This window comes from Otolemur garnettii, unplaced genomic scaffold (genome assembly GCF_000181295.1).
Source record: "Otolemur garnettii isolate 467f Iridium unplaced genomic scaffold, OtoGar3 scaffold00004, whole genome shotgun sequence".
Lineage (NCBI taxonomy): Eukaryota > Metazoa > Chordata > Mammalia > Primates > Galagidae > Otolemur > Otolemur garnettii.
Window position 1 is genome coordinate 28,170,470 of NW_003852399.1, and position 24,230 is coordinate 28,194,699.

At 37.6% G+C, this 24,230-nt stretch overlaps 1 protein-coding gene across 1 annotated transcript in view; it reads left to right on the plus strand.

The window, feature by feature from the left end:
- The window catches only part of NIPAL2 (NIPA like domain containing 2), a 102,111-nt gene that overhangs the window by 5,584 nt on the left and 72,297 nt on the right, over window positions 1-24,230 (plus strand). The window contains exon 2 of the mRNA XM_003782456.3: window positions 22,432-22,500. Coding sequence (XP_003782504.1) covers window positions 22,432-22,500 — 69 coding nt within the window. The remainder of the gene's footprint in view (window positions 1-22,431; window positions 22,501-24,230) is intronic.

Sequence of the window (24,230 nt, forward strand, 5' to 3'; positions counted from 1 at the left end):
GGAGTTGGAGGTTGCTGTGAGCTGTAATGCCACGGCACTCTACCCAGGGGGACAGCTTGAGGCTCTGTCTCAAAAAAAAACAAAAATCATTTTTACAAGGAACAAAAGGAACATAATGGATGTTTGGAGAATCTAGAGATTAAAATAGACTTAAAGGCAGAAAAAAGACAACTACAGTGTTTATGGGTGCACACTTGGGTGATAAAGCTATAAGGAAAAGCAAGAAGGTGATTGCCACAAACACAGGCCAGCAGTGTTTCTGGGGCAGAGAGAGTTGTGATGGGACGGGGCAAAGGGAAGGCTTGGACAGGAGCCCAATTTCTGTTTCTCGATCTGGGTGATGGTTACAAAGGTGTTTGTCTTATGATAATTCATTAGACTAATTTATTCATCTAGATAGTCCTCTTCGCAGTTAACTGTAGCTCTTATACTCTACAATGTTAAAAGGTATTAAAATAATATTAGCATTGCTGTGACTATTCAACTTGCATGTTTCGCCTACCTGGTATGCCACATTCATTTTGTTTGCTTATGAGAATTATTTAAACAATTTCTTGTAAGAATGCTAATGATTACTCAAATTTTCATTTGAGGGCTTATAATGGCAAGGATGCCATTCCCCAAAGTTACCTTTTTGTTCCCGTATTGTGCTGTTTTAAAAGCTTGCTCTCTATTTTGCCTCCACTTCCTTGGCCGTTTTTATACCATCAACAGCCACCTCTTAGTAGGTAGGAATCTCCCCAAAGTTTAGTATATTTAGGTGAGATACATATGGTGTGTGAGTGCAGTGCTGTATGGAGTTCTGGGGGCCGTGTTAGTATTGTGACTGTCTCACTCAAGTTTGAGGTGAATCCCGTGAATTCGGGGCGGGGGGGGGTCCTTATATCTTCTTCAGCCTTTGAACTTGCAGGGATCTTATTGTTCCAGGAATGTTTAGGAGATAACTAAACTGTGTTCCCTTTTGTCACAGCCCATGTTAAGCTGGATCAGTAAATTGACAGTGAGGGCCTGAAAAGCAACCAACATTCCATTCAGCAAAAATCATGAACGGAGAGCAGAGGACTCTTCTTAATAGGGCAGAGATAGCAGAGAAGTCAGAAAACAGAGACTGTGTCTTCAATATTAAGCTGCATTTATGTTATATACGTATGTGAGAGAGAGAGAGAATGCTTTAGAAATCCATATTATACTTGAAAAACATTTGAAGTAGTTTGAAGTCACCCTCCTTATATTATTTGATGGATTATTTACATTAAACTTCCAGGACTAACATAGTACTGTTATGTGATTGTGAATAAAAGGTCAGAAGCAGAAGTGGAGATATTGTAATATACCTTTAGATATGGCTGCTGGTGTCACAGCAGCAGGCAAAGGGTCAGTTCTTTGTGAGTGAGCTTTCAGCAGACCCAGTGTTAGAGGCACCATAACCATAAAGAAGAGGATAAATTGTGAGTTACATGTAGCACATTCTCTGGGTCTTTGAAGTATATTTGCAGACCCAAATGACAATAACCCTTCATGAGTCCTATGGGCGTCACAGATGCATTGACCACGAGACATAGTGGGACCCAGTTGCTGGACCAGTGGGATGCAAGGATTTTGCCAGGAATAAGGAGTTTAAGATTAGGGGCTATTACTTGGCTGTGAGGATATCAGTTGTCTGTGAGGAATAAGGAGTTTGATATTAGGGGATATTAGTTGGCTGTGTTAGGCTCTAAAGAGTCTAAAGAGCCAGTCCAAAGTTTAGAGGTAGTGAAGAGCCCACGTCACAGAAAACTTGAATTTGATTCTTGCCTTGATTCCAGAAAGTCAGGTGGGTAGAGAGGGCCACAGGAGTCTCTGCCAGAGATCAGTCAGTGAAGAGCAATGTCATAATCTTGCCCCACTTTGAAGCAGAAACTCAGCCAGTGTCTGGTGAGTTTGGACAATGGAGCTCAGTCTTCAGGAGAAGCCGCTGGCAAAATACAGTTGGAGTTCAAGGCAGACATTGCTCCCAAAGGGAGTGTGTACTCCGGAAACCCAGGCAGCTGTGAGAGAAAGTGTTGTAACCAAGGAAGCTCACAGCACCCAGCTTTAGGAGGAAAAGGCTTGTTCTAAACCTGGGCTGGGCCTGCAATACTCCTTTAAAAACAAAGGATTGTGGGTTATTACAATTATTATTATAGATATGTTCTTGCAAAATATGAAAGTCATGGGCCCTATATTGCTCTGGATGCAAGTGATAGCATTCTTTTGTGTTCAGTATGTCTCTCCTGGTTTCAAAGATTCCCTCCCAATGTTATACAGGACTAAATTGTAATAGATTAGAGTTTAAGACTTCCTTAACTAGAGCCTTGCCTTTTCTTAACTATTGTTGCTCTCCTTTTAACAAATGTTAAAAGCCCTCAATGGGTATGTTATTAAATGTAAAACTTCTCTCATGAATTTGTTCCACTGAAATTTAAATTTCTCAGAAGCAAAAATTCTGATGGCTTCTTAGTAAAGCTAAGTCTTATCCATAATGAAATTTGGTGTTTATAAAATAAGGAATGTACAATTATGTAAGTAAATGTGTTCCCTAGTAAAAGACAAATGTAATAGTTCTTAATTGCATGGGAAGGCAATATGTTGGAGTTTTCTGCCTAGGTTTCAAGGTTGATTAAAAAATGGCATGGAACAGCTTGTAGAGTAGCAATGATGTACTGTGTTATGTAACCCTGACCTTTTCTGTTGGCTTTTAAATCATCAGATTTGGATCTAGTGTCATGAGAGCTTCTCAGGATAGTAATGAAATAACCTTACAGCATATAAAAACCAAGACAAATTAAAAAGCTGTTCCTGACTGAAACTTTTTCTTTCTTCTTCTTCACATATGGAGATTATCGTTTTAACTTGGTTTGTGCTAATGTTGCCGACAGCTCAATTATCCACAAGGGTGGAAGAGATTAACGGTAAAAATAGCACAACCCATCCAGTAATCTAAAAAGCATCACCATGTTTCTGGTTGTCTCCAGCGTTGGCTGCCATGAATGTTGTTTCTTTAGGGCCCTGTTGTAATTTACTGCCCCTAATTCTAGTCTGAGCTTCTGCCACACTGTCCTCTGTGGGCTTCCTGTTCCCCAGTCTCCTTCCCTGCAAGTCCATCCTCCACATTGCAGCCAGCATGAGTCTTCCAAAAGCCAAATCTGGGCCTATCCTTTAGTTTAGAGACCTTTGTGTCTTAGCACCGCCTACAGACTCAGGACACCAAAAGGCTCCAGCCTGCCTCTCCACTGTGGCTAGCCCGTGTGGTCCTCTGCTTCAAGGCTCCTCAGGCCCCCACCCTGCTTGCTTTGGCTTGTGCTACTGTCTTTGGTCTGCCCTTTGCTGGAATGCACTGATCCTGGTGAGGCATCACCCTGGGAGGCTTCCCTAACTCCCTCTCTGCGGTAGGCAGAACAATGACCTCTCAGAAGATACCTGCATCTTAATCCCAAGGTCCCTGTGAATGTTACCTAGCCTGGCAAAATAAAAGTGGGGGGGGGGGAGCGGGGATCACAAGTGTAAGTACGGTAAGCCTCCAGAACTGTGAGAGACTAAATTCTTGTTTTAATCTACCAAGTTTGTGGCAATTTGGTGCAACAGCCATAGGACACCAATACAGTCCCCCTCCTGGGCATGTCTGTGCTCTGTCCTCTCTGTTCCCATGGGTTCTGAGGGGCAGCCTCTATTGTAGTTCAACAGGCTGTGGTCTGTTTGTCATTGGTTGTGCCTCTTCTTCTTCTGAGCTTCTTGAGGGCACCCTGCATCCTTCATCCTTGGTTCCTGACAGAGGACCCAGCAAGGGGCAGTTGCTGAATAAATACCGAATGGCTGAATGACCTAATGCATGACTCCCGATATGAACATCCTAGACTTATCTGGGCCCAAGTCCACCGTTTTCTCCTGACATCAAGTTCATTCCATGTCCTTTCCCTCTACCTTGTGTGTTTTTCTCAAGCAATGTCTGCCCGTGTTTCTAAGTTGTACAATGGTTTTATTTTTCTCCTTAACATCTTTTCTTGGTTCTACCAGCTTCCTCTTTATTTCTTCTCTTGTTATCATCTCCTCCTTTAACTCTATTTTTAAATGAATCCATATTCTCTTTAATTTCACTGAGCCTGAAAAAGCAGGGAGTTTTTTTTTAACTTCTTAGTTTGAAAAAATCCAAACCTATAGAAAAGTAAAAACAGAGGGACAGTAAACACCATATGTCCTTCACCTGGAGATTCACCAGTCATTAACGTTGTGAAATATTTGTTTTTCCCTCCCTCTATCTTTTTCAATACATTTATAGTTAATGGACCATTTGAAGTCAGTGGCACACACTGTGAGTCTTTGCCCCTCCATACTTAAAGATGTCTCTCTAAGAATTTGGATGTCCTGCTGTCCCTTCCTAATATCCTGAAGACAAGCTATGTGCCCACCTGTTTACCAGGTGCAGATGCAAAACAACCCTACTTGTTCCTGAGAGTTTTCTGTAAAATGGGGTGAACTGGACCCCCACGTCTCAGACTTGTCTGCTAGGATGTACAGGCCCTTCCGGCCATTCCTGCAGTGATCAGTGACCAAAATCACTCAATCTGTGCATTGCTGATACAGGAAACTAGAGCTGATTTCCTGTGTAGGCTTGTTTTAGTGCCTGAGATAAGAGGCATTATTCCAGTTGTGAGTTGAATACAACTATTACTGTGTTCAGAACTAGCTCAGAATCTAGTCATTTGAGCCATGTACTAGCTGCTTTGGGATTTGATTCTGAACTTAGGTTTTGAAGACAGAGCCAGGAATATGATTGAGTTCAAAGCCAGAACTGGGACCAACTATTATCCATTCTACACACCCCTGTCTTATCATATGACATCTCCATCTGGCCAACCTCCCCCCCCCCCATGGATTACAAGTCAATCTGAAATATCTAAAGAATATTCTAGCACACATTTTATTCCAAAGAAAATTAAAACATCTTAATACATATCAGTACAGCTGTTTTGAACCTCATTTTAGACAAATTATTTGCCGTGGCTGCCGCCATCTATTTGCCAAGACATTCTGAATAAGCCAGAAATTAAGCTATAGTGGTGCAACAGTGAGCACTGAAGAAGTTAGGGCATCTTCTGTGTGTTTGACCTGTACTTGTAATGATGGTATTAAGATGTGGAGCAGCCTTTCTTCCTGACTGCTGTTACTGGTTTATTTCATTTGCACTGAGAAAAAGAGACAAATTCTACTAATTAAAAAATTGCGGTGCATTGACATTGACAAGCCAGAAGGTTACCTTTTATAGTCCATAAATAAACAGTGATTCAGCAGTCGCAATTTGGCTGTTCTCTAACTGTATGACTTTGCATAAGTTACTTTCCTTCTCTGGCCCTCTGTTCTCTTTTCTGACCAATCTCCAGAAGAGTAAGAGAGGTGGGGGGAGAGGAGAGATAAATGTGGAGAGAAAGAAGAGGAGAGATATAAGCTTCCATTAATTCTAACAGATTAGAAAACAGACCTCTTTATTTAAGTCCGTCCAGGTCATGTCCCATGCGCTTTGTATTAAAGTCTCCTCTTTCGAAGGAAAAAAATAGACAACATACTAATCAAGTGATGATATAATGTCATTAATTTAATGGCAAATTTATAAGGGCCTGCTCAGTGTATGCAAATGATACTTCTGATTACTGAAGTTTGAAGTCATTAAAGCATGAATTCAATTCTCATGAATTGTGAGCCTGTAATTGGAAACAATATTTAGTAGCAGTTATCTGACTTCTAGTTATTCTGGGCCCTTGAAAGTAATCAAACCACCTTCTTACAAAGCTTGGCAAGTTTGAAGTTTCTTTCCCCCAACAATTAGAGGCATTAATGAGGATTTACTATATTACTACTATTCACAGGTATGTATTATATGAATTTAATGGGCATGCAATTAACCTTGAGTAATGAGACAAGATTTCAGAAGAATAAGGAATAAGATATGTCGGTTTATGCTGAGTATTCTCAGGAAAGTCTTTCTGACGGCTGCTGTATACTTATATACTTCTTTTCTTTTCAATATAAGAAGAATTTACTAGATTTCAAAAGTCACCAAGCAGCTTTTTATTAAACTAGATTGTTGAAATCCAAAATCTGAAACAAACTTTTTCTCTCATGAAACTTAGTGTTGGGTCTAGTCATACCTTAGCTGATAATAAAATAGTTACTCTCTTTGTGATCATTTTAAGGCCAGAGGTCAAAATCTACTATTTCTAGGTAGTTTAAAATCTGTCCGATAATCAGTTCAGATGCTATTTAATAAACAACTTCTTTCTGCAAAGTCCATACTAGCGATTAAGGCTGCAAAGATGAGTTGATGAGTAAGTCACAGCTCTGCCCTGAAGGAACTTACAGTTTACAGGGGACATAGACTTGTAAAGTCTAATTACGTTACAGAATACTGCATATACTGATAGAAATTTATAAGGTTCAGTTCAGAGGAGGGAGGGCAGGAAAGTAATGGAAGATAGATCTGAAGAAATTATCTAGAATTCAGTACAAAGAGATAAAGGGTTGGAAAATATGAGAGAGATGTTAGGAAACAAGGTGGTTAGAATGCAAAGATCTAATAATGTACTAATGAGAAAAGCCCCATATGGAGAAAATGGAGAGAACAGAGGATAGATGACATTTGAAGGGATAATGGTTGAAAACAAAATCTGTGAAAGACGCGAATCTTCAAATTGAGGAAGCATGACTCCTAAGCAAAAAGTAATTCACATATAGAGAAATTATAGTGAAACTCTAAAAAAACAATGACAAAGAAAATCTTTAAAGCATCCTGAGGAAAATGACAGGTCATCTATAAAAGAGCAACAGTTAGACTAACAATCTTTTGCTCAACAGCAACAGTAAGGGCCAGAAGACAATGGAATGAAATCATCAAAGTACGGAATGAAATAGCTGTCAGCCTGTACTTCTATACTCAAGAGGAAAGATAACATGAAGACATTTGCAGAGTGATAGAGAATGTACAATGCAAATAATTCAACTGAAAAGAGCTGCCAATGTTTTCTTCAAGAAGGACCCTGAATCCAGAAGAAAAAAATAATATACAAGACCATAACATCTAAAACATAGAAACAATTCAAACCTTCATCAGCTAATGAATGGATAAATAAAATGCAGTATGTCCACACAGTGGAGTATTCCATAGCCATAAAGAGGAATGTCGCATACTATATATATAACATATTTCCAAGGCTCATACTTGACAAGCCTTGAAAACATTATGCTAAGCAAAAGAAACCACACATAAAAGGCCACACACTGTATGAGTCTAATCATGTGAAAGTCCCAAATGGGCAAATCCATACAGACAGAAAGTAAATGCGTGGTTGCCAATTGTGGTTGCCAGGAACTGGGGTCGGAGGGATTGTGAAGTGACTATTAATGGGTATGGAGTGTCACTTAGGGTTAAGGAAAGTATTCAGAAATTAGATAGTGGCAATGGCTGCACAAATCTGCAAATATACCAGAAACCATTGTATTGTATGCTTCAAGAGGCTGAACATTACGGTACTGAATTATATATCAACAAAGCTGATATTTTAAATAAAAAAAAAAGTGAGAAAAGAAATGGGTAAAATGGATAAATAAGGCAAGTACTTACTGTGTAAAATAACAATAACTAGGAACTCCTATCATTGCTAGTAAGAAGGCAAACTGGTACAGCCACTTTGGAAAACAGCTTTATAGCAAATTTATTCATAATTGCCCAAACTTGGAAACAGCCAAGATGGCCTTCAGTACCTGAATGGATAAGCAAACTGTGGTACATCTAGACAATGGAATGTTATATCCAATGTTAAAAAGAATTGATCTATCAAGTCACGCTAAGACATCGAGGAAGTGTATGTGCATATTACCAAGAGAAAGAAGCCAATGTGAAAAGGCCTTAGTGTATGATTCCAACTACAGTAGCACTCTGTTAAGTTGACCATCCCAGGGACTATAACATACTGCTCAGCACACAGAGGTGGTCAACATAAGAAAGTAGGCCCACTGTACTGATATGTACATGTGGTACATGTCCGGTCTATGTAAATTAGGTCAACTTAAGGAGGTGGTCAGTGTAGGGAGCCGTCAACTATGGAGGTTCTACTGTATGTGATATTCTAGAAAAGGTAGGACTAGGGAGACAGTAAAAAGATCAGTGGTTGCCAGGGACTAGTGGGGAGGAAAGGATGAATAGCACATAGGATTCTTAGTGTGGTGAAACTGTTCTCTATATTAATGTGGAGGATACATGTCATTATACATTTGTCAAAACCCACAGGATATAATTTAAAAAAAAGACTGAACTCTAAGGTAAACTATGGATTTTGAGTGATGGTGAAGTTTCAGTGTAGGTTCATGAAATGTAACAAATATACCTCTCTGGACTGGGGATGGGTGTTAATAATGGGAGAGACTGTACATGTGTGGAGGCAGGGAGTACATGGGAATCTCTGTACCTTACTCATAGTTTTGCTGTGAATCTAAATCTGCTCTAAAAAATAAATTCTGTTTAAAAATAATAAGTGAGTAATTTGACAATATACTAAGTAAACATACAGGGTAGAACTAATGTACTAGTCAAAAGCATGTACTCAAAGTATAATACTCAAGGGGATGAGAATATTGATTAACTTTAGAATTTATTTCAAGAATGCATGATAAATTTGTGGAGAAACTGGATCACACATATGTTGCTGGTGGGAATGTAAAATTGTCCAACGACTTTGGAAAATAGTTTGGCAGTTCTTTTTAAAACTAAAAATTGACTTGCCACACAACCAAGCAATTACGCTTTTGGGCATTTATCCCAGAGAATGAAGATGTATTTCCATGTAGAATTTGTACACAAATGTTCATAGGAGCTTTATTCATAATAGCCCCAAACTGGAAACTACTCAAGTGTTATTCAATAAGTGAATAATTAAATAAACAGTGGTACATCCATACCATGGAATACTATTCAGCAATAAGAAGGCAAGGTCCAACAACTTGGATGAACCTCAAGGAAATTGTATGTAGTGAAAAAAGTAAATTTCCAGCTAGGGGTGAGGAATCTTCAGTCTTAAGACAAAATATGGCCTTCTAGTTCCTTAAGTGTGGCCTTGACTGAATCCAAATTTTACAGAATACATCCTTTTATTAACATGGGTTCAACAAAGGAAGATGAAGCTTTTCTTGCTTGCTTTAATGTGTAAAAAAGAAGATTCTTGAAATCAGAAAGTTGTGTAAGATGTTAACACTGAGTGAGGATTATGGAAAAGGTACATGGGACCTACCTGTACATTTCTTTGCAACTTACTATGAATCTATAATTATTTCAAAATTAAAAGTTAAAAAAATTACCAATAATTACTAAGAGAATGGAAATAAGATATATAATTTCCCAACCAGAAGATCTGGGGATGAGGGTTAGGAAGGGAAAAAAAACCCCAAACTTAGCCATTTCTAATAGAATGTAGGAAAGATAAAGTTGGGAAGCAAAGAAAAAGCCAGATAACTATAAACACACACATATAAAGATAGTAGAAATAATGAAAATATATTGATAATCACAATAAATGTAAATGGAAAAAAAATTCCCATTGACAGAAAGTCTCAGGGTTGTTTTTTTAAATCCACTTATTTCCTGTATATAAGATATCCAACTAAAATGTAATGACACAGAAATGTTGAAATTAAAGTAATGGGGGAAAAAGAAATATCAAAAGAAAGTAGTTATATTAATATGAGATACAATAGATTTCAAAGCAAAAACATGATTGAGATTAAGATTTCATACATAATGATAAAAGGTATAATTAAGTGGGAAGAGAGAACAATCCTTAGCTTATATACACCCAACATTATAGGCTTAAAATAAGTAACACAAAACTCAGTAGATTTAAAAGAAGAAAAAGTACAAGTCCATGTTTGTGGTAGAATTTTAATATAGTTCTCTTGACAATTGATAGATAAAACAGTCCAAAATTTAGTAAGAGTATTGAAGATTTCAGCAATGCATTAATGGAGATAGAATATATAGAGAGATTGTCCCAAAAGTCACCCATAAAGTCACCATATGTAGGGAAAATAGGAAATTGTAGCTAAATGTACCTTCATTTACAAAATATTCATATAAAATTTTACAAAATATTCTGTACATGTTGGCCATCTCTTTGTAAAATTTTGTAATGCATATAAAAATCTTAGCTCAGCAATTAAGAACTTTATTTTCAAGCATACATGAAACACAAAACTTGATCACACACTAATAGATTACAAAACAAGTTTTAATTTATACCATGTACTAGATCATAAAAAAAATATACACACAGCATATTTTCTGACTACAACTCAATAAAATTGTAAATAAATAACAAAGTAAGATGCCACATTTATTTTGAATTTAAAAAAAAACCTCTGAATAATGTAAGGCTCAGATAACATAAGGCTCCGATGAAAAATCATAGGATAATTAGAAAATACGTAAAACTCAATGACAATGTTGTACATGTTGAAAGTATGCGTGCAGCTGAAACAGAGTGTGCTTAGTGGAAAATGTATATTTCACTTGCATATATTATTATATGAGAAGAAAGGGAAAAGGCTAATGAGTTGAGTTCAAATAAGGAGATGAGAAAAGAAGAACTGAGTACTAACAAAAATCTAGGCATGAAAGATATATTTATATCAACTTCAGAAAAAAGTTACTTATCTCTGGGAGGGAGAAGAGACTGGAATAGAATTAGCTATGTTTGTAGCATTTTATCTCTTTGGGCCAAAAAAAAATTGCATTTTAAAATTATTTTATTTTCTGTAACAACTTTATTGAAATATAATTCATATACCATACACTTCATTCATTTAAAATTTATAGTTCATTAGTTTTTAGTATATTCAAAGAATTTTGCAACTATCACCACAATTAATTTCAGAACACTATTTCCTTAAAAAGATGTCCTCCCACAGGCACAATTCAGCTGTCATCAAGCCTAAGTAAACCTCTAATCTCTTTTTTGTCTCTATACATTTGCCTCTTCTGGACATTTCATATAAATGAGATAATAAAATATGTAATCTTTTGGTACTGGATTCTTCCACTTAGCATGAACTTTTAAAGTTCATCCAGGTTCTAACATGTATCAGTATTTCATTCTTTTTTATGGCAGAATAATATTCCCTTACATGAATACATCACATCTGTTTATGCTTGCATCAGTTGATGGATATTTGGGCCATTTCAGCTTTGGACATTTGCATACAAGTTTTTGTTTGGACATTTGTTTTCATTTCTCTTGAATATATACCTGGCAGTGGAATTGCTGGGTCAAATGGAAATTCCATGAATAACTTTTTAAGAAACTGCCACATTATTTTCCAAAGGGACAAGGGTACAAGTCAAATCTGTGAAGTGTAGAACATAGATGTTTTGGCACAATAATCAAGTAAATGAGTTGAAAGCTATGTCGATTGGTTTAATGTAACCACGTCAGATTGTATTAAAAAAAAAAATCAGCACATTGTACCCCACATATGCATGAATGTATTCATGATCTATGTGTATTCAACTTAATAAAATAAATTTTAAATAAAGAGAGAAGGAGACCAAGGGGGGGAATATGTATATATTTTATATATATGTATATATATATTTTATATATTTATATATTAAATTTATTATTTATATATTAAATTTATTCCTAAGTATTTTATTCCTTTGATTCTATAGTAAATGCAAATTACTTTTACATTTCATTGCATACTTTTGCATACCTTGCAAATGTACAGTAATACAATTGATATTTGCATATTGATCTTGTATCCTGTGTAAGATGAGAAGTTTGACTCATGGCCCATCCAGTTCTAAAATCCCTTCATTGTGTGTTGCTAGAGAAATTATCCTCTGTAATCATAGCCTTCTCCTGGACACTTTCTATCTTTTCTTCATCCCAAATATCACTATAAAGTAAGGCACTGGGAGTTAATATCACCATAATGTTGAGCATTATTGAAATATTCCTGGAAAAAGTAATCATTTCCTTGGTTTTTGGGCAACATCATAAATTTATGAATCTATTAAATTCTATAGTATTTTTGAAATCCTATAGTGTTCTTAAATTCTATATTATTTTTTAGTGTGTGAGATAAGAAAGCAGCATCCTATAGTGCTTTTGAGTTTAAATTGGTAGTAAGAACAAATGGATTAATTGTATTGAATCTGTTTCTTAAATAATACACTATGATAGCTGTTAGTATTTAAAATAATAGACTATTTCTAATAGCCTGAAGTATTTACTAATTTGTTTAAATAAAATTAATGAATTAACTAGTATTCAATAAATATCCCTTCCTTTCCTCGCGTCTTAGTCTATCATTACATATTTAATACCTAAGTTTTGGTAGCAAAGTCTTGTTCATTTCCATTACTGAGGATACAGAGATGAATATGGAATAAATAACAAGGCAAAACCCCAGCCCTTGATAATCTTCATTTAGCCTAAGAGAGAATAACACAGGAGCAGAATTATTGTCTTCTAGCAGCTGAAATGTTGTCTGATGGAAGAGAAAGCTGACTTAGATCTATAGCCCTAGGGAGAATAAGGGTTCATGAGCGCAGTCTGTGGTGGACAGATGACAGCTCCCTGGAAGCACAAACTAACTGAGCTCTTTAATAACAAAATGATGGGAACCCCATTTCTTAGTAGGTAATCATCCCTGGAGGAGTTCAAGCAAAAACTGATCTCTAAATACCAAAAGAACATGGGAAAATCGCATAGTAGATGCCAGAGTTCTTAATTTGCTATGCATGGATAGAATTCAGGGGATTGTGAATTTTAACAACCAAAAAACCTACATCTTTATTTGCGCTAACCCCTGTCTGAAATTTACCATTTCTTTTGATTATGAATGTAGACTAGAAACTAGGGTAGTATTGATAATATTTGTGGCTTTGTTACCAATAGAACCCAGAGATCATTTTAGTTCACACAATAGTTGCTGCAGTTATCCTGAAATACAGGCATGCCTCATTTTATTGGGCTTCATGTTATTGCACTTTGCACATATTGAACCTATCACCAATTGAAAGTTTGTGACAGCTTTGTATCAAATAGGTCTATTTGTACCTATTGGTACCATTTACCAATAGCATGTGCTCACTTCACATCTCTGTGTCACATATTGGTCATTCTTAACAGTATTTCAAACCTTTCCATCATTATTTTATCCCTTATTGTGACTGTTCACTATGATCTTTGATGTTACTATTATAATTGTTTTGGAATGCCATGAACCTCACTTATATAAGGCAACACACTTAATTGATGAATGTGTGTGTTCTGACTGCTCTACTGATTGGCCATCCCCCATCTCTCTTCCTTTCCTCAGGTCTTTTCTATTCCCTGAAACACAACAATATTGAAATTAGGCCAGTTAATAATCCTACAGTGGCCTCTAAGTGTTCAAATGAAAGGAAGAGTTATACAACTCTCACCTTAGGTCAAAAGCTAGAGATGATTAAGCCTAGTGAGGAAAACATATCAAAAGTCAAGATGGGTCAGAAGCGAGGACTTGTGTACCAAAGGGTCAGACAAGTTGTGAATGCAAAGAAAAAATTCTTGAAGGAAATTAAAAGTGCTACTCCCAGTGAACACACAGATGATCAGAAAGCAAAACAGCCTTATTGCTGGTATGGAGAAAGTCTTAGTGGTCCAGGTAGAAGATCAAACCAGCCACAACATTCCCTTAATCCAGAGCAAGGCCCTAGCTATCTTCAATTCTGTGAAGGCTGAGAGAGATGTGGAAGCTGAGGAAGAGTTTGAAGCTAGCAGAAATTCGTTCATGAGATATAAGGAAATAAGCCATCTCCATGACATAAAAGTGCAAGGTCTGAGGCACCAAGCGCTGATGTAGAACCTACAGCAGCTTGTCCTGAAGATCAAGCTAAGATAACTGATGAAGGTCACTGTACTAAACAACAGATTTTTAATGTCGATGAAACAATCTTCTATTGGGAAAAGATGCCATCCAATACTTTCTTAACCAGAGAGAAGTCAATGGTTGGCCTCAAAGCTTTAAAAGACAGGCTGACTCTTGTTAGGGGCTACTGCAACTGATGGCTTTAAGCTGAAGGCAATGCTCATTTACCATTCTGAACATCCTAGGTCCCATTAGAATTATGCTAAATCTACTCTGTCTGTGCTTAAAAATTCAAACAGATCCTGGATCTGTTTATAAAATACAAACAGATCCTGCACATCTGTTTATAGCATGGTTTACTGAATGCTTTAAGCCCACTGTTGAAACTACCCCTCAGAAAAAAAGATTCCTTTCCAAATATTACAGCTCATCAACAATGCACCTGGTTACACAAGAGCTCAGATGGAGATGTACAAGGGGATTTTGTGTTCATGCCTGCTAACACAACATCCGTTCTCCAGCTCATGGATCAATGAATAATTTGGACTTTCAAGTCTTATGATTTAAGAAATACATTTTGCATGGCTATAGCTGCCATTCCTCTGATCGATTTGGACAAAGAAGTAAATTGAAAACCTTCTGGAAAGGATTCACCATTCTAAACGCCATTGAGAACATTTGTAATTCAAGGGAGGAGGTCACAATATCCACCGTTACAGAGTTTGAAAGAAGTTGATTCCAACCCTCATGGATGACTTTGAAGGGTCAAGACTTCTGTGAAGAACGTCATTGTAGATTTGGTGGAAATAGCAAGAGAACTAGAATTAGAAGTGGAGCCTGAAGATGTGACTGAATTGCTGCAATCTCATGCTCAAACTCAAACAGATGAGAAGTTCCTTTTTACAAATGAATAAAGTAAGTGATTTCTTGAGGTGGAAACTACTCCTGGTGAAAGAGACTGTGAACATTGTTGAAATGACAACAAAGGATCAGAATATTCCATAAGCTTAGTTGATAAAGCCATGGCAAGATTTGAGAGAGCTGACTCTAATTTTGAAAGGAGTTCTAGTGTGGGTAAAATGCTCTCAAACAGCATCAGATGCTACAGGGAAATCTTTTGTAAAAGGAAGAATCCACCAATGTGGCACACTTCATTGTCTTAAGAAATTGCCACAGCCACCCCAACCTTCAGCAGCAACCACCGCCCTGATCAGTCAGCAGCCATCAGCATCGAGGCAAAACACTCCACCAGTAAAAAGATTATGACTCACTGCAGGCTCAGATGATCATTAGCATTTTTTAACAGTGATGTACTTTTAAATTAAGAGATGTACTTTTTTTTAGACATAATATTAGTGCACCCTTAATGGACTATCGTGTAGTATAAACAAAACTTTTATATTCAGTGGGAAACTAAAACATTTTTGTGACTCACTGTATTGCAATATTCACTTTATTATGTGGTTTGGAGCCAAACAATATCTCTGAGGTATGCCTATATAATGTTGCTCCTCCTGCTGAGAACTCATTGTAGTTTATGGACTTGCCACCAGAACTTATATTTTTATCGTGTTCATAAAGATGCACATGTATCAGAAAAGTCCATCATAAGTTTTCAAGGAGAAATACATCTAGGCATCCTTGGATAGGTAAGCAACTGTAAGAAGGCCTCAGCTAAGGTGATAACCATCTTCACATTCTTTTTGAGAAGAAATTAGCATATTCAAATATCTCTTTGCCTGCTAGTTTCTGCAGGGTAATTTAAATGCATCTGATTCATTCAGATATAGTTTATGGCTGTTCCTACTTTTGCTAATTATCTTACAATATTCAGAACTAGACTGAGACTGAAAAAAGGACAATCTTCTTTTTGTAGTTTCTTGGGATGTGAAGTTGAACTCCCACATGATTTTTACCACTATTATTCAGTTGGGAGGAATGTGTGCGTGACGTACTCTCAATCTCTAAATTTTTGCCTCATGTAGATTCTAGGGAGTAAGGAGGTAGCAAACTTCAAAGCTAATTCTAACTTGAGGAACAATAAAGTAAATTTTGTACTCAGGTCATTTTGAAATATAAATACCTTTTATAATAATCTATAAAGTCATGGGGGGAAATGATAGAAAGGGAGTATAATATGAACTCTTTTAACTGTATCATGATGTTTTAATTAAAAAGTTAAAATTAGCCTGGCATGTGGTAGCTCACACCTGTATTTCCAGCACTGTGAGAGCCCAAGGCAGAAGCATCCTAGGAGGCCAGGAATTTGAGATCAGACAGGGCAAAATAGTAAGACCCCCATCTCTACAAAAAAGTTTTAAAAATTAGCTGAACATGGTAATGTGCCCTTGTAGTCCCAGCTACTCAGGAGGCTGAGGCAGGAGGATCACTTGAGCCCAAGGGTTTAAGACCACAGTGAACTATGATTGTGCCAGTGCACTCCAGCCTGGACAATATAGTGAGACCCTGTCTCCAAAAATAAATAAATAAATAAATAGTTAATAAGCTAGTATGACTGGCATCACTGATTAGAAAATATAGATTACAACGTCTAGTTCTACCTAAATCTGTAAGTCATTTCCTGAGAAAAGGAAATGCTAGGGATTTGTATCTCTGATTCTGCAGCAGGAGTTCAAGACCAGCCTGAGCGAGAACAAGACCCTGTCTCTACTAAAAATGGAAAAACTAGCCAGACATTGTGGTGGGCACCTGTAGTCCTAGCTTCTTGGGAGGCTGGGGCAAGAGGATCCCTTTAGCTCAAGAGTTTGTGGTTGCTGTGAATTATGACACCGTGGCACTCTAGCCAGGGTGACAGAGTAAGAGTCTGTCTCCCCCCCCCAAAAAACAAAAACAAGAAAAAATTATTTCAAAATTATTAATGGTAGCTTCTACCTTTCCTGTATGAAGAATACTATAAAATCATTTATATTTTATAAGTATTCTATAAATTCATTGGATTTGGAAGACATAATTGAAAATGAATGAACATTTACAATGGAGTGCTGTGAAGATGGTGCATATACTCTGATCCAAAAAGCCGGAAGGCAGGGAAACAGCGGTTGGCAGTTGTGTTTTTTTTTAAAGGAACCATTTAAATGATTGTTTAGACATTTTACATAAAGAAAAGATGACTTCGTTGTTACTTCTTCATATCACCTTCGCCCATGGCTTTGGGTATTTAGCATGGTGAGTCCTGCTTTCATACACATGCCCTCACTCAGAAGGGCCTTCCCTAAATTCTTAAGGTCCACTCTCCATCCCACGACTGAGACAGCAGAAAGTTGAAGAGGCTAATGCCTCTGCAGGGTCACTTCCAGTGAGTAAGTGAGAGAGGCAGATCTCCTGACTTTGGGAACAGTGGTTTTTTTAGGTGACTCTTAAAATAGCTTGCTGCCACTATGCCAGAGTGACCCTTGGCAAAACGGGCCACCTCTTTTTTTGTACTCCATTTTTCTCAGCATAAAGGCTTCACGTTATCCCCACTCCATTTCCCATCTTTTTAGCCAGCCTCGGTTTTTTCTTGTTGAATAACAAATTGCCCCAAAGCTTAGTAGCTTAACATTACAACCATTTATGAGGGCTTTTGAATCAGTTGGTCAGCTGGTGTTCAGTGATGTGGTCAGGCTTGGCTGAGTTCAGCTGGGCTCACTCCTTTTGCAGTCAGTTGTGTGTCAGTCGAGAGCTGGCAGGTTTAGGGATCACCCTGGTCTTGGGTCAGCCATTGACTGTTGGTGAGGCTGCAGACACTAAGCCAACAAGGTTGCTTGGGTTCCCATCTGTCATCGGCTAGCAGGCTAACCTGAGGCTGTTCTCAAGAACTTTCTAAAAGAATAAGCCTGTGGTGCCTTTTGAGGCCTAGTCCTGGAACTCGCACCTTCACTGCATTACAGTCCCTTAACCAGCATGAATTCAAGGGGAGGAGAAATCCATTGTACCTTATAACGGGAGGAGGTCCCAGGCTACCTGGCCAAGGGTAGAGCTTTAGGGAGGAGTGAATAATTGTGTTCACTTTTGCAATCTACCACACTCAGCTTTCGGTGAATTTCTCTGGAACATTTATATTAGGATATTAAAATTTAATAGTTTATACCTCTCCAGGAATATCTGCTTTAGGAAAAAATATTATGATAGGAAAATATATATGTTTATATATATATATGTGTGTGTGTATATATATTAGAGATGGATTTTCACTCTGTCGCCCTGGCTAGGGTGCCACAGCTATGTGCCATCATAGCTCACAGTCAACCTCAGACCCCTGGGCTCAAGTAAGGCTCCTGCCTCAGCCTCCCAAGTAGCTGCGACTACAGGCACCCACCACGATGCCCTACTAGTTTTTTGAGACAGGGTCTCACTCTTGCTTAGGCTGGTCTCGAACTTGTGAGCTCAAGCAATCCCCCCACCTCAGCCTCCCAGAGTGCTAGAATTACAGATGTGAGCCACCACACCAGGCTCCTGAAATATTTTAATTTAAAGAAATGACAGAATGATGCTGTTTTGTTTTTTTTTTTGAGACAGAGCCTCAAGCTGTCCCCCTGGGTAGAGTGCTGTGGCTTCACAGCTCACAGCTACCTCCAACTCCTGGGCTCAAGTGAGTCTCCTGTCTCAGCCTCCCAAGTAGCTGGGACCACAGGCGCCCGCCACAACGCCCGGCTATTTTTTTTGGTTGTAGCCGTCATTGTTGTTTGGCGAGCCCAGGCTGGATTCGAACCCGCCACCTTAGGTGTATGTGGCTGGCGCCTTAGCCACTTCAGCCACAGGCTCCAAGCCAATGATGCTGATTTTTAACTCTTCGCTTTTCCTTACTTCTTTTAGTCAAAGCACACTCTCACTTCCTCTGCCATTATTTTTTATTCATTGCTGTGGAATATAACCATTATATAACCGCTATATAACATTTTACCATTTTAACCTTCTTTAAGGGTACAGTTCTGCAGCACAAAATTCATTCTTACTGTGCAACCCTCACCATATTCCGTTCATCTCCAGAACTTTTTCATCTATCCCAGCTTTATACCCATTAAATACTAACTCTCCATTTTCCCCACTCTCCACAATGGCAACCGCCTTTCTACTCTTTACCTCCGTGAACTTGACTACCTTAGGAACCTCATGTAAGAGACATTATGCAATATTTGTCCTTCTGTGACTGGCTTACTTAGCGTAATGTCCTTAAGGTTTATGCGTTTTATAGAATATATCAAAATTTCCTTCCTTTTAAGGCTGAACAATATCCCATCATATGTATGCATATACCACATTTGTTTATCCATTCATCCGTTGATGAACTTGATGTGCTTGCTTTCAGTTCTTTTAGATGTGTACATATACCAAGAGGTAGAATTGCTGGGCCATATAGTGATTCTGTGTTTAATTTTTTGAGGACCCTCCATGCTATTTTCCACTGACTGTACCATTTTACATTCCCACTGGCAATGTACAAAGTGTTTCCATTTATCTATGTTCTCACCAATACTTGTTATTATCTGGTTTGGGGATTTTGTTGTTGTTATTAAAAGTACAGCCATTCTAACGAATGTGAAGTGTAACTCATTGTGGGTTTATTTGGGGGGGGGGGTTGCAGTTTTTGGCCAGGGCCATGTTCAAACGCCCCCCCGCCCCCCCCATATATGGGGCCGGTGCCCTACTCCTTGAGTCACAGGCACCACCCTCTCATTGTGGCTTTGATTTGCATTCTCCTAACGAGTAGTGATGTTGAGCATCTGTGCATGTGTTTACTGGCCATTCATGTCTTCTTTGGAGAAACATCTATTCAAGTCTTTTGCCCAGTTTTTTTAAAATTTCAGATTAATATGAGGGCACAAATGATTAGGTTGCAGTGTTTGCATTTGTTAGGTAAGGTCCCTGTTGTAGTTGTGTCCCACCCCTGGGAGGTGTGCCATATACCCTTACGTTGTACACATTAGGTGGGGGCACACTGATCCCCTCTTTGCTCCTTTCTCTCTTCTCCTTCCTCTCTCCTTCCCCCAACTTGAATTAAATTGAATTTTTCTCTTGTGTGAGTGTGTATTTTCTGCCCAGTTTTTAATCAAGTTGTTTATTTTTCGTGTTGACGTGTAGGCATTCTTTAAGTATTCTAGATATCACTGCCTCATCAGATATATGATCTGCAAATACTTTTTTCCCATTCTGTGGGTTGCCTTTTTCACTCTTTTGATAATGTCCTCTGATGCACAAAAGTTTTTAATCTCAGCAAAGTACAACTTACCTGTTTTTTCTTTTGTTACCTGTGCTTTGGTGTCATATCCAACAAATCATTGCCAAATCCTGCCACCAATTTTTAAACATCCAGCTAGATTTTTTTAAAATAATCCATGCCATTTAAACTGCTCAATGAATGACTTAAAGAATTTTAAAGTTAAGTTATTTTGGCCGAGTGCAATAGTTCACACCTGTAATCCTAACACTATAGGAGGCCGAGGCAGGCAGATTCTTTGAACTCAGTAGTTGGAGAATAGCCTGGGCAAGAGCGAGACCCCATCTCTACTAAAAATAGAAAAAATAGCCAGGCACTGTAGCAGGCACCTGTATTACCAGCAATTTTGGGAAGCTGAGGCATATAAGGATTGCTTAGGCCCAGGAATTTGAGGTTACTGTGAGCTATGATGCTATAGTACTCAACCCCGGCGTGACAGAGACTCTGTGTCAGAGAATACAAAGTAAAATAAAATAAAAATAAAGTAAGTTATTTCTGTTCAACAATTTACTTTTATAATTATGAGAAATTTTCATAAATATCCACTCAATGCCACATTTCTTCTGAATTTTTATTTTCTTTATTACTGCCAAGTGCATCAGATTATAAATAGAAAGCATGGAAATAGCATATTGTATTGTGATACAATTGTTTCCTCATGAGGAATACTGTGCCAAATTATTGCCAAGTGTCTTTATTAGGAAAAGAAAATTCTCAACTGATTAAAGACCATGGATATTATATATCAACTGTAAAAGAAGTTTTCAACTTTTAAAAAATACTGAATTTCACTTTAGCACTTACAATAAAGCTCTAAAAACTTCAAAGATATTTTGCATTCTGAAAAAGGTCCTTTGTGGTTACAATATTCATTTGAAATTCAAATAGCTCTTTGGAATTTGAAGCTAGCTAAAAGTTACGTACTACAGAAGAAGAGGGGGAAGTTCTTTCTATCATTGCTAATTTATACTAATAGAAAAGATTATACCTTTGGGCCCAGATGGGAGCCATAAATGCATCTTTTGAAATCATCAAATAACACACGAGCTATCTATAGTAAACATCTTGGACAACATGTAAGAACTTATTTTTTAACCTCTGTAGTTCTTGTTTTAGACCATTATAAACTTTTTCAAGCAAGTATTTATTAAATTCCTAATTTTATACAGTCGATTATGTAGAAGGCCCAACAAAAAGAAGCATAAAAACCTGGTTCTCTTTACTCAAAACATTTGCCTTCTGTTTGTAGAGCCTAATGACATACATGACAATATAAAAGAAGAAATCAAGGAGGATTACCATGTGGAGTCTGAGAAAGTAAAGATGGGCTGAAGTGGTGTGAGGCCTCCAGGAGGGGGGCTTCTGCAGGCCGAGAGGCTCAGGGATGATTGGAATAGGCTGGAAAAAACCGAGTGGCATGAGCCAGTGTCACGTCTCCTGGGAAGGTGATGTGTGCTGGTTACCTGAGGTGAAGGGAGCACATTACATGTGTTATCAGTCGTTAGAAGGTCAGGTTGAGGACAAATGGTGGAGAGCTGGTCTAGTAGTCTCGTGTTTGATAAATTAATAGTTGATCATAGGGAGACAATGTGGGTTCTTGACTAGGGGAACAGTGAGAAAATTTCATTTACCTCCAGGGTAGAGCATAGAACTCCAGAGGTGAAGCAATTTCTGAACACATCTTATCCAACCTTACTGGGGCCAGGGAGGGAAGTGACTCGCTCAAGATCACCCAATTAGAAAACAGCAGATCTCTGTCTCAGATTCATCCTTTACTTCCAGTGATCTTTCTCTCACACCACAGCCCTCTAGAATATGCTAAGAGAAAAGAAAACAAACAGAAACGATGAATCAGAAGCAGCATCTTTGTGGGGGAAAGTCAGAACCCGATAACTATTTTCGTTATTTTAGTGAATGAGGCAGACAAATATTTAGAGAAGTCAGGAAAGGACTGAGTGATTTCTAAAGAATAACATTTGATAAAAGGAAAAAACTAAAGTAAACCATATCGATACCTCAAACCCACCCTTGCCAGTGAATGCTAGTAAAGCTGAATGAATGAACAAATAAATGAATGAATACATCACCCTTAATTTGCCTCTTTTTTTTTTCTCAGTACAAGTACTATTTAAAATAGCATTTAAACATGAAGGCTATGTTAACCAGTTTGATGAAAATATTTCAAATTGTATATGAAAACACCACACTGTACCCCATGATTGCATTAATGTACATAGCTATCATTTAATATAAAAAACATATATATATATAGCATTTAAAGAAAACATTTTCTTTTACAGGTTCACCTTTTGGGAGTTTTGCTGGCCATTTTAGGAAATTTGGTAATCAGCATTTCCCTAAATATTCAGGTAAGAAGAAGCTTCCCTTTCTAACTCTGTAGTTTGATCCGCGGATACACAGTGACTTCTGGGAACTTGGGCACCTTTGCCTTTGTGGCTCATTCCTGTACAAAAATTATTTTAAAATTATATTATATAACCTCATTTGTACAAAAACAGATACAATCCAGGCTGGATTGCATTCATTTTTAACTTTTTCTTCTGATGTTGAAAGAAATTAAATGTTTTTTTTTTTTTTTTTTGAGCCCCTAGGCAAGGTGCCTACTGTGTCTGATGGCTACATTGCCTGGGTTTACAGCACTTTGATTTTTTTTCACAGCCTTCACCCCCAGATGGGACACAAGTATTTTTTTAAGAAGCAGTTCAAAAGAGCAGGGTTCTCTCCTTTCTTTCAAAGACTGTTAAAGCTGTCAGTGCAGACTAAATGTCTTAAAGAAAGAATAAAGACTGTAAAGCAGGAACTTTAACTGAAGTGTGAGCTAGAAACCTGAATGAATTGCTGATTCGCTAAACTAAAAACTGAATGATATATTACTTTTAAACCAGATCAAGAATTAAATCAAAAATTTTAGATCAATGAATCAGTTCTAAACAGAATCACCAACTTAATCTCTAAAACTATTGAATCAAAATAAACCTGAACATCATGGTACCTCCCAGAGTATGTGGTAGTCCCCTCTTATCTTTGGGGGGTGTCCCAAGACCCCCAGTGGTTGCCTGAGACCATGACAGTACCAAATCCTCTACAGTGTATGCTATGTGTTTTCTAATGCCTATGTACCTGTGATACACTTTAATTTACCAATTAGGCACAGGAAGAGATTCAAACCCAAACCTCACCAATTAGTGGGACCACACCTACCGTGCATCTTACAAGGGCACATGTGAAATTTACTAGGTGTAGAATATAAATCTCTTCACACAATAAGAAAATGCCATGAAGGCTGTGTTGACCAGTTTGATGAAAGCATTTCAGAATGTGTATCAAACCAGCACATTGTACCCCCATGATTACATTAATGTACACAGCTATGATTTAATTAAAAAAAAAAGATAAAACTGAAAAAAAACTCATAATAAAATAGAACAGTTAAGTAAAATAAGGGTTTTATGAACACAAGCACCAATCTGATCACCAAGATGGTTACCAAGTGACTAAGGGGCTGGTGGCTACAGTGTGGGTACGCTGAACAAAAGGGGGTTACACCCTGGGCAGGACAGAGCAGGGTGGCATGAGATTTCATCACACTGTTCAGAATGGTGTGCAACTTAAAATTTATGAATTGTTTATTTCTGGAATTTCCCATTTAATATTTTCCGCCTTTGACTAACTGAAACTGCAGAAAGTGAAGCTGTAGATAAGGGGTAACTATAGTATTATTTCATACAAATCCTTACTAGAAAATTACTTAGTGCAATTTTCAGTAATCACTAGGAAATAATGTTGCAGTTCTTTTAAAATTTGTCTGGCACATTTTCCATTCCTTACCAGAAGACCCTCACAAAAAAAATAAAATAAATTTTCAAAAATAAATGTATTTATTACCTGAAAGGAAGACAAAAATAAACCATTGTATTTTTAAAAAGAAATTCAGAGAATACAGAAGGAAAAAGGGAAATTCCCCATATTTCTCAGAATTAATTAGGCATTTTCCTGTAATTTGATTTCTGCGTATAAACAGCATACAGATATTTGGGGGATGTTCCAAAAAGTATAAAACCATCCCTTTTTTTTTTTT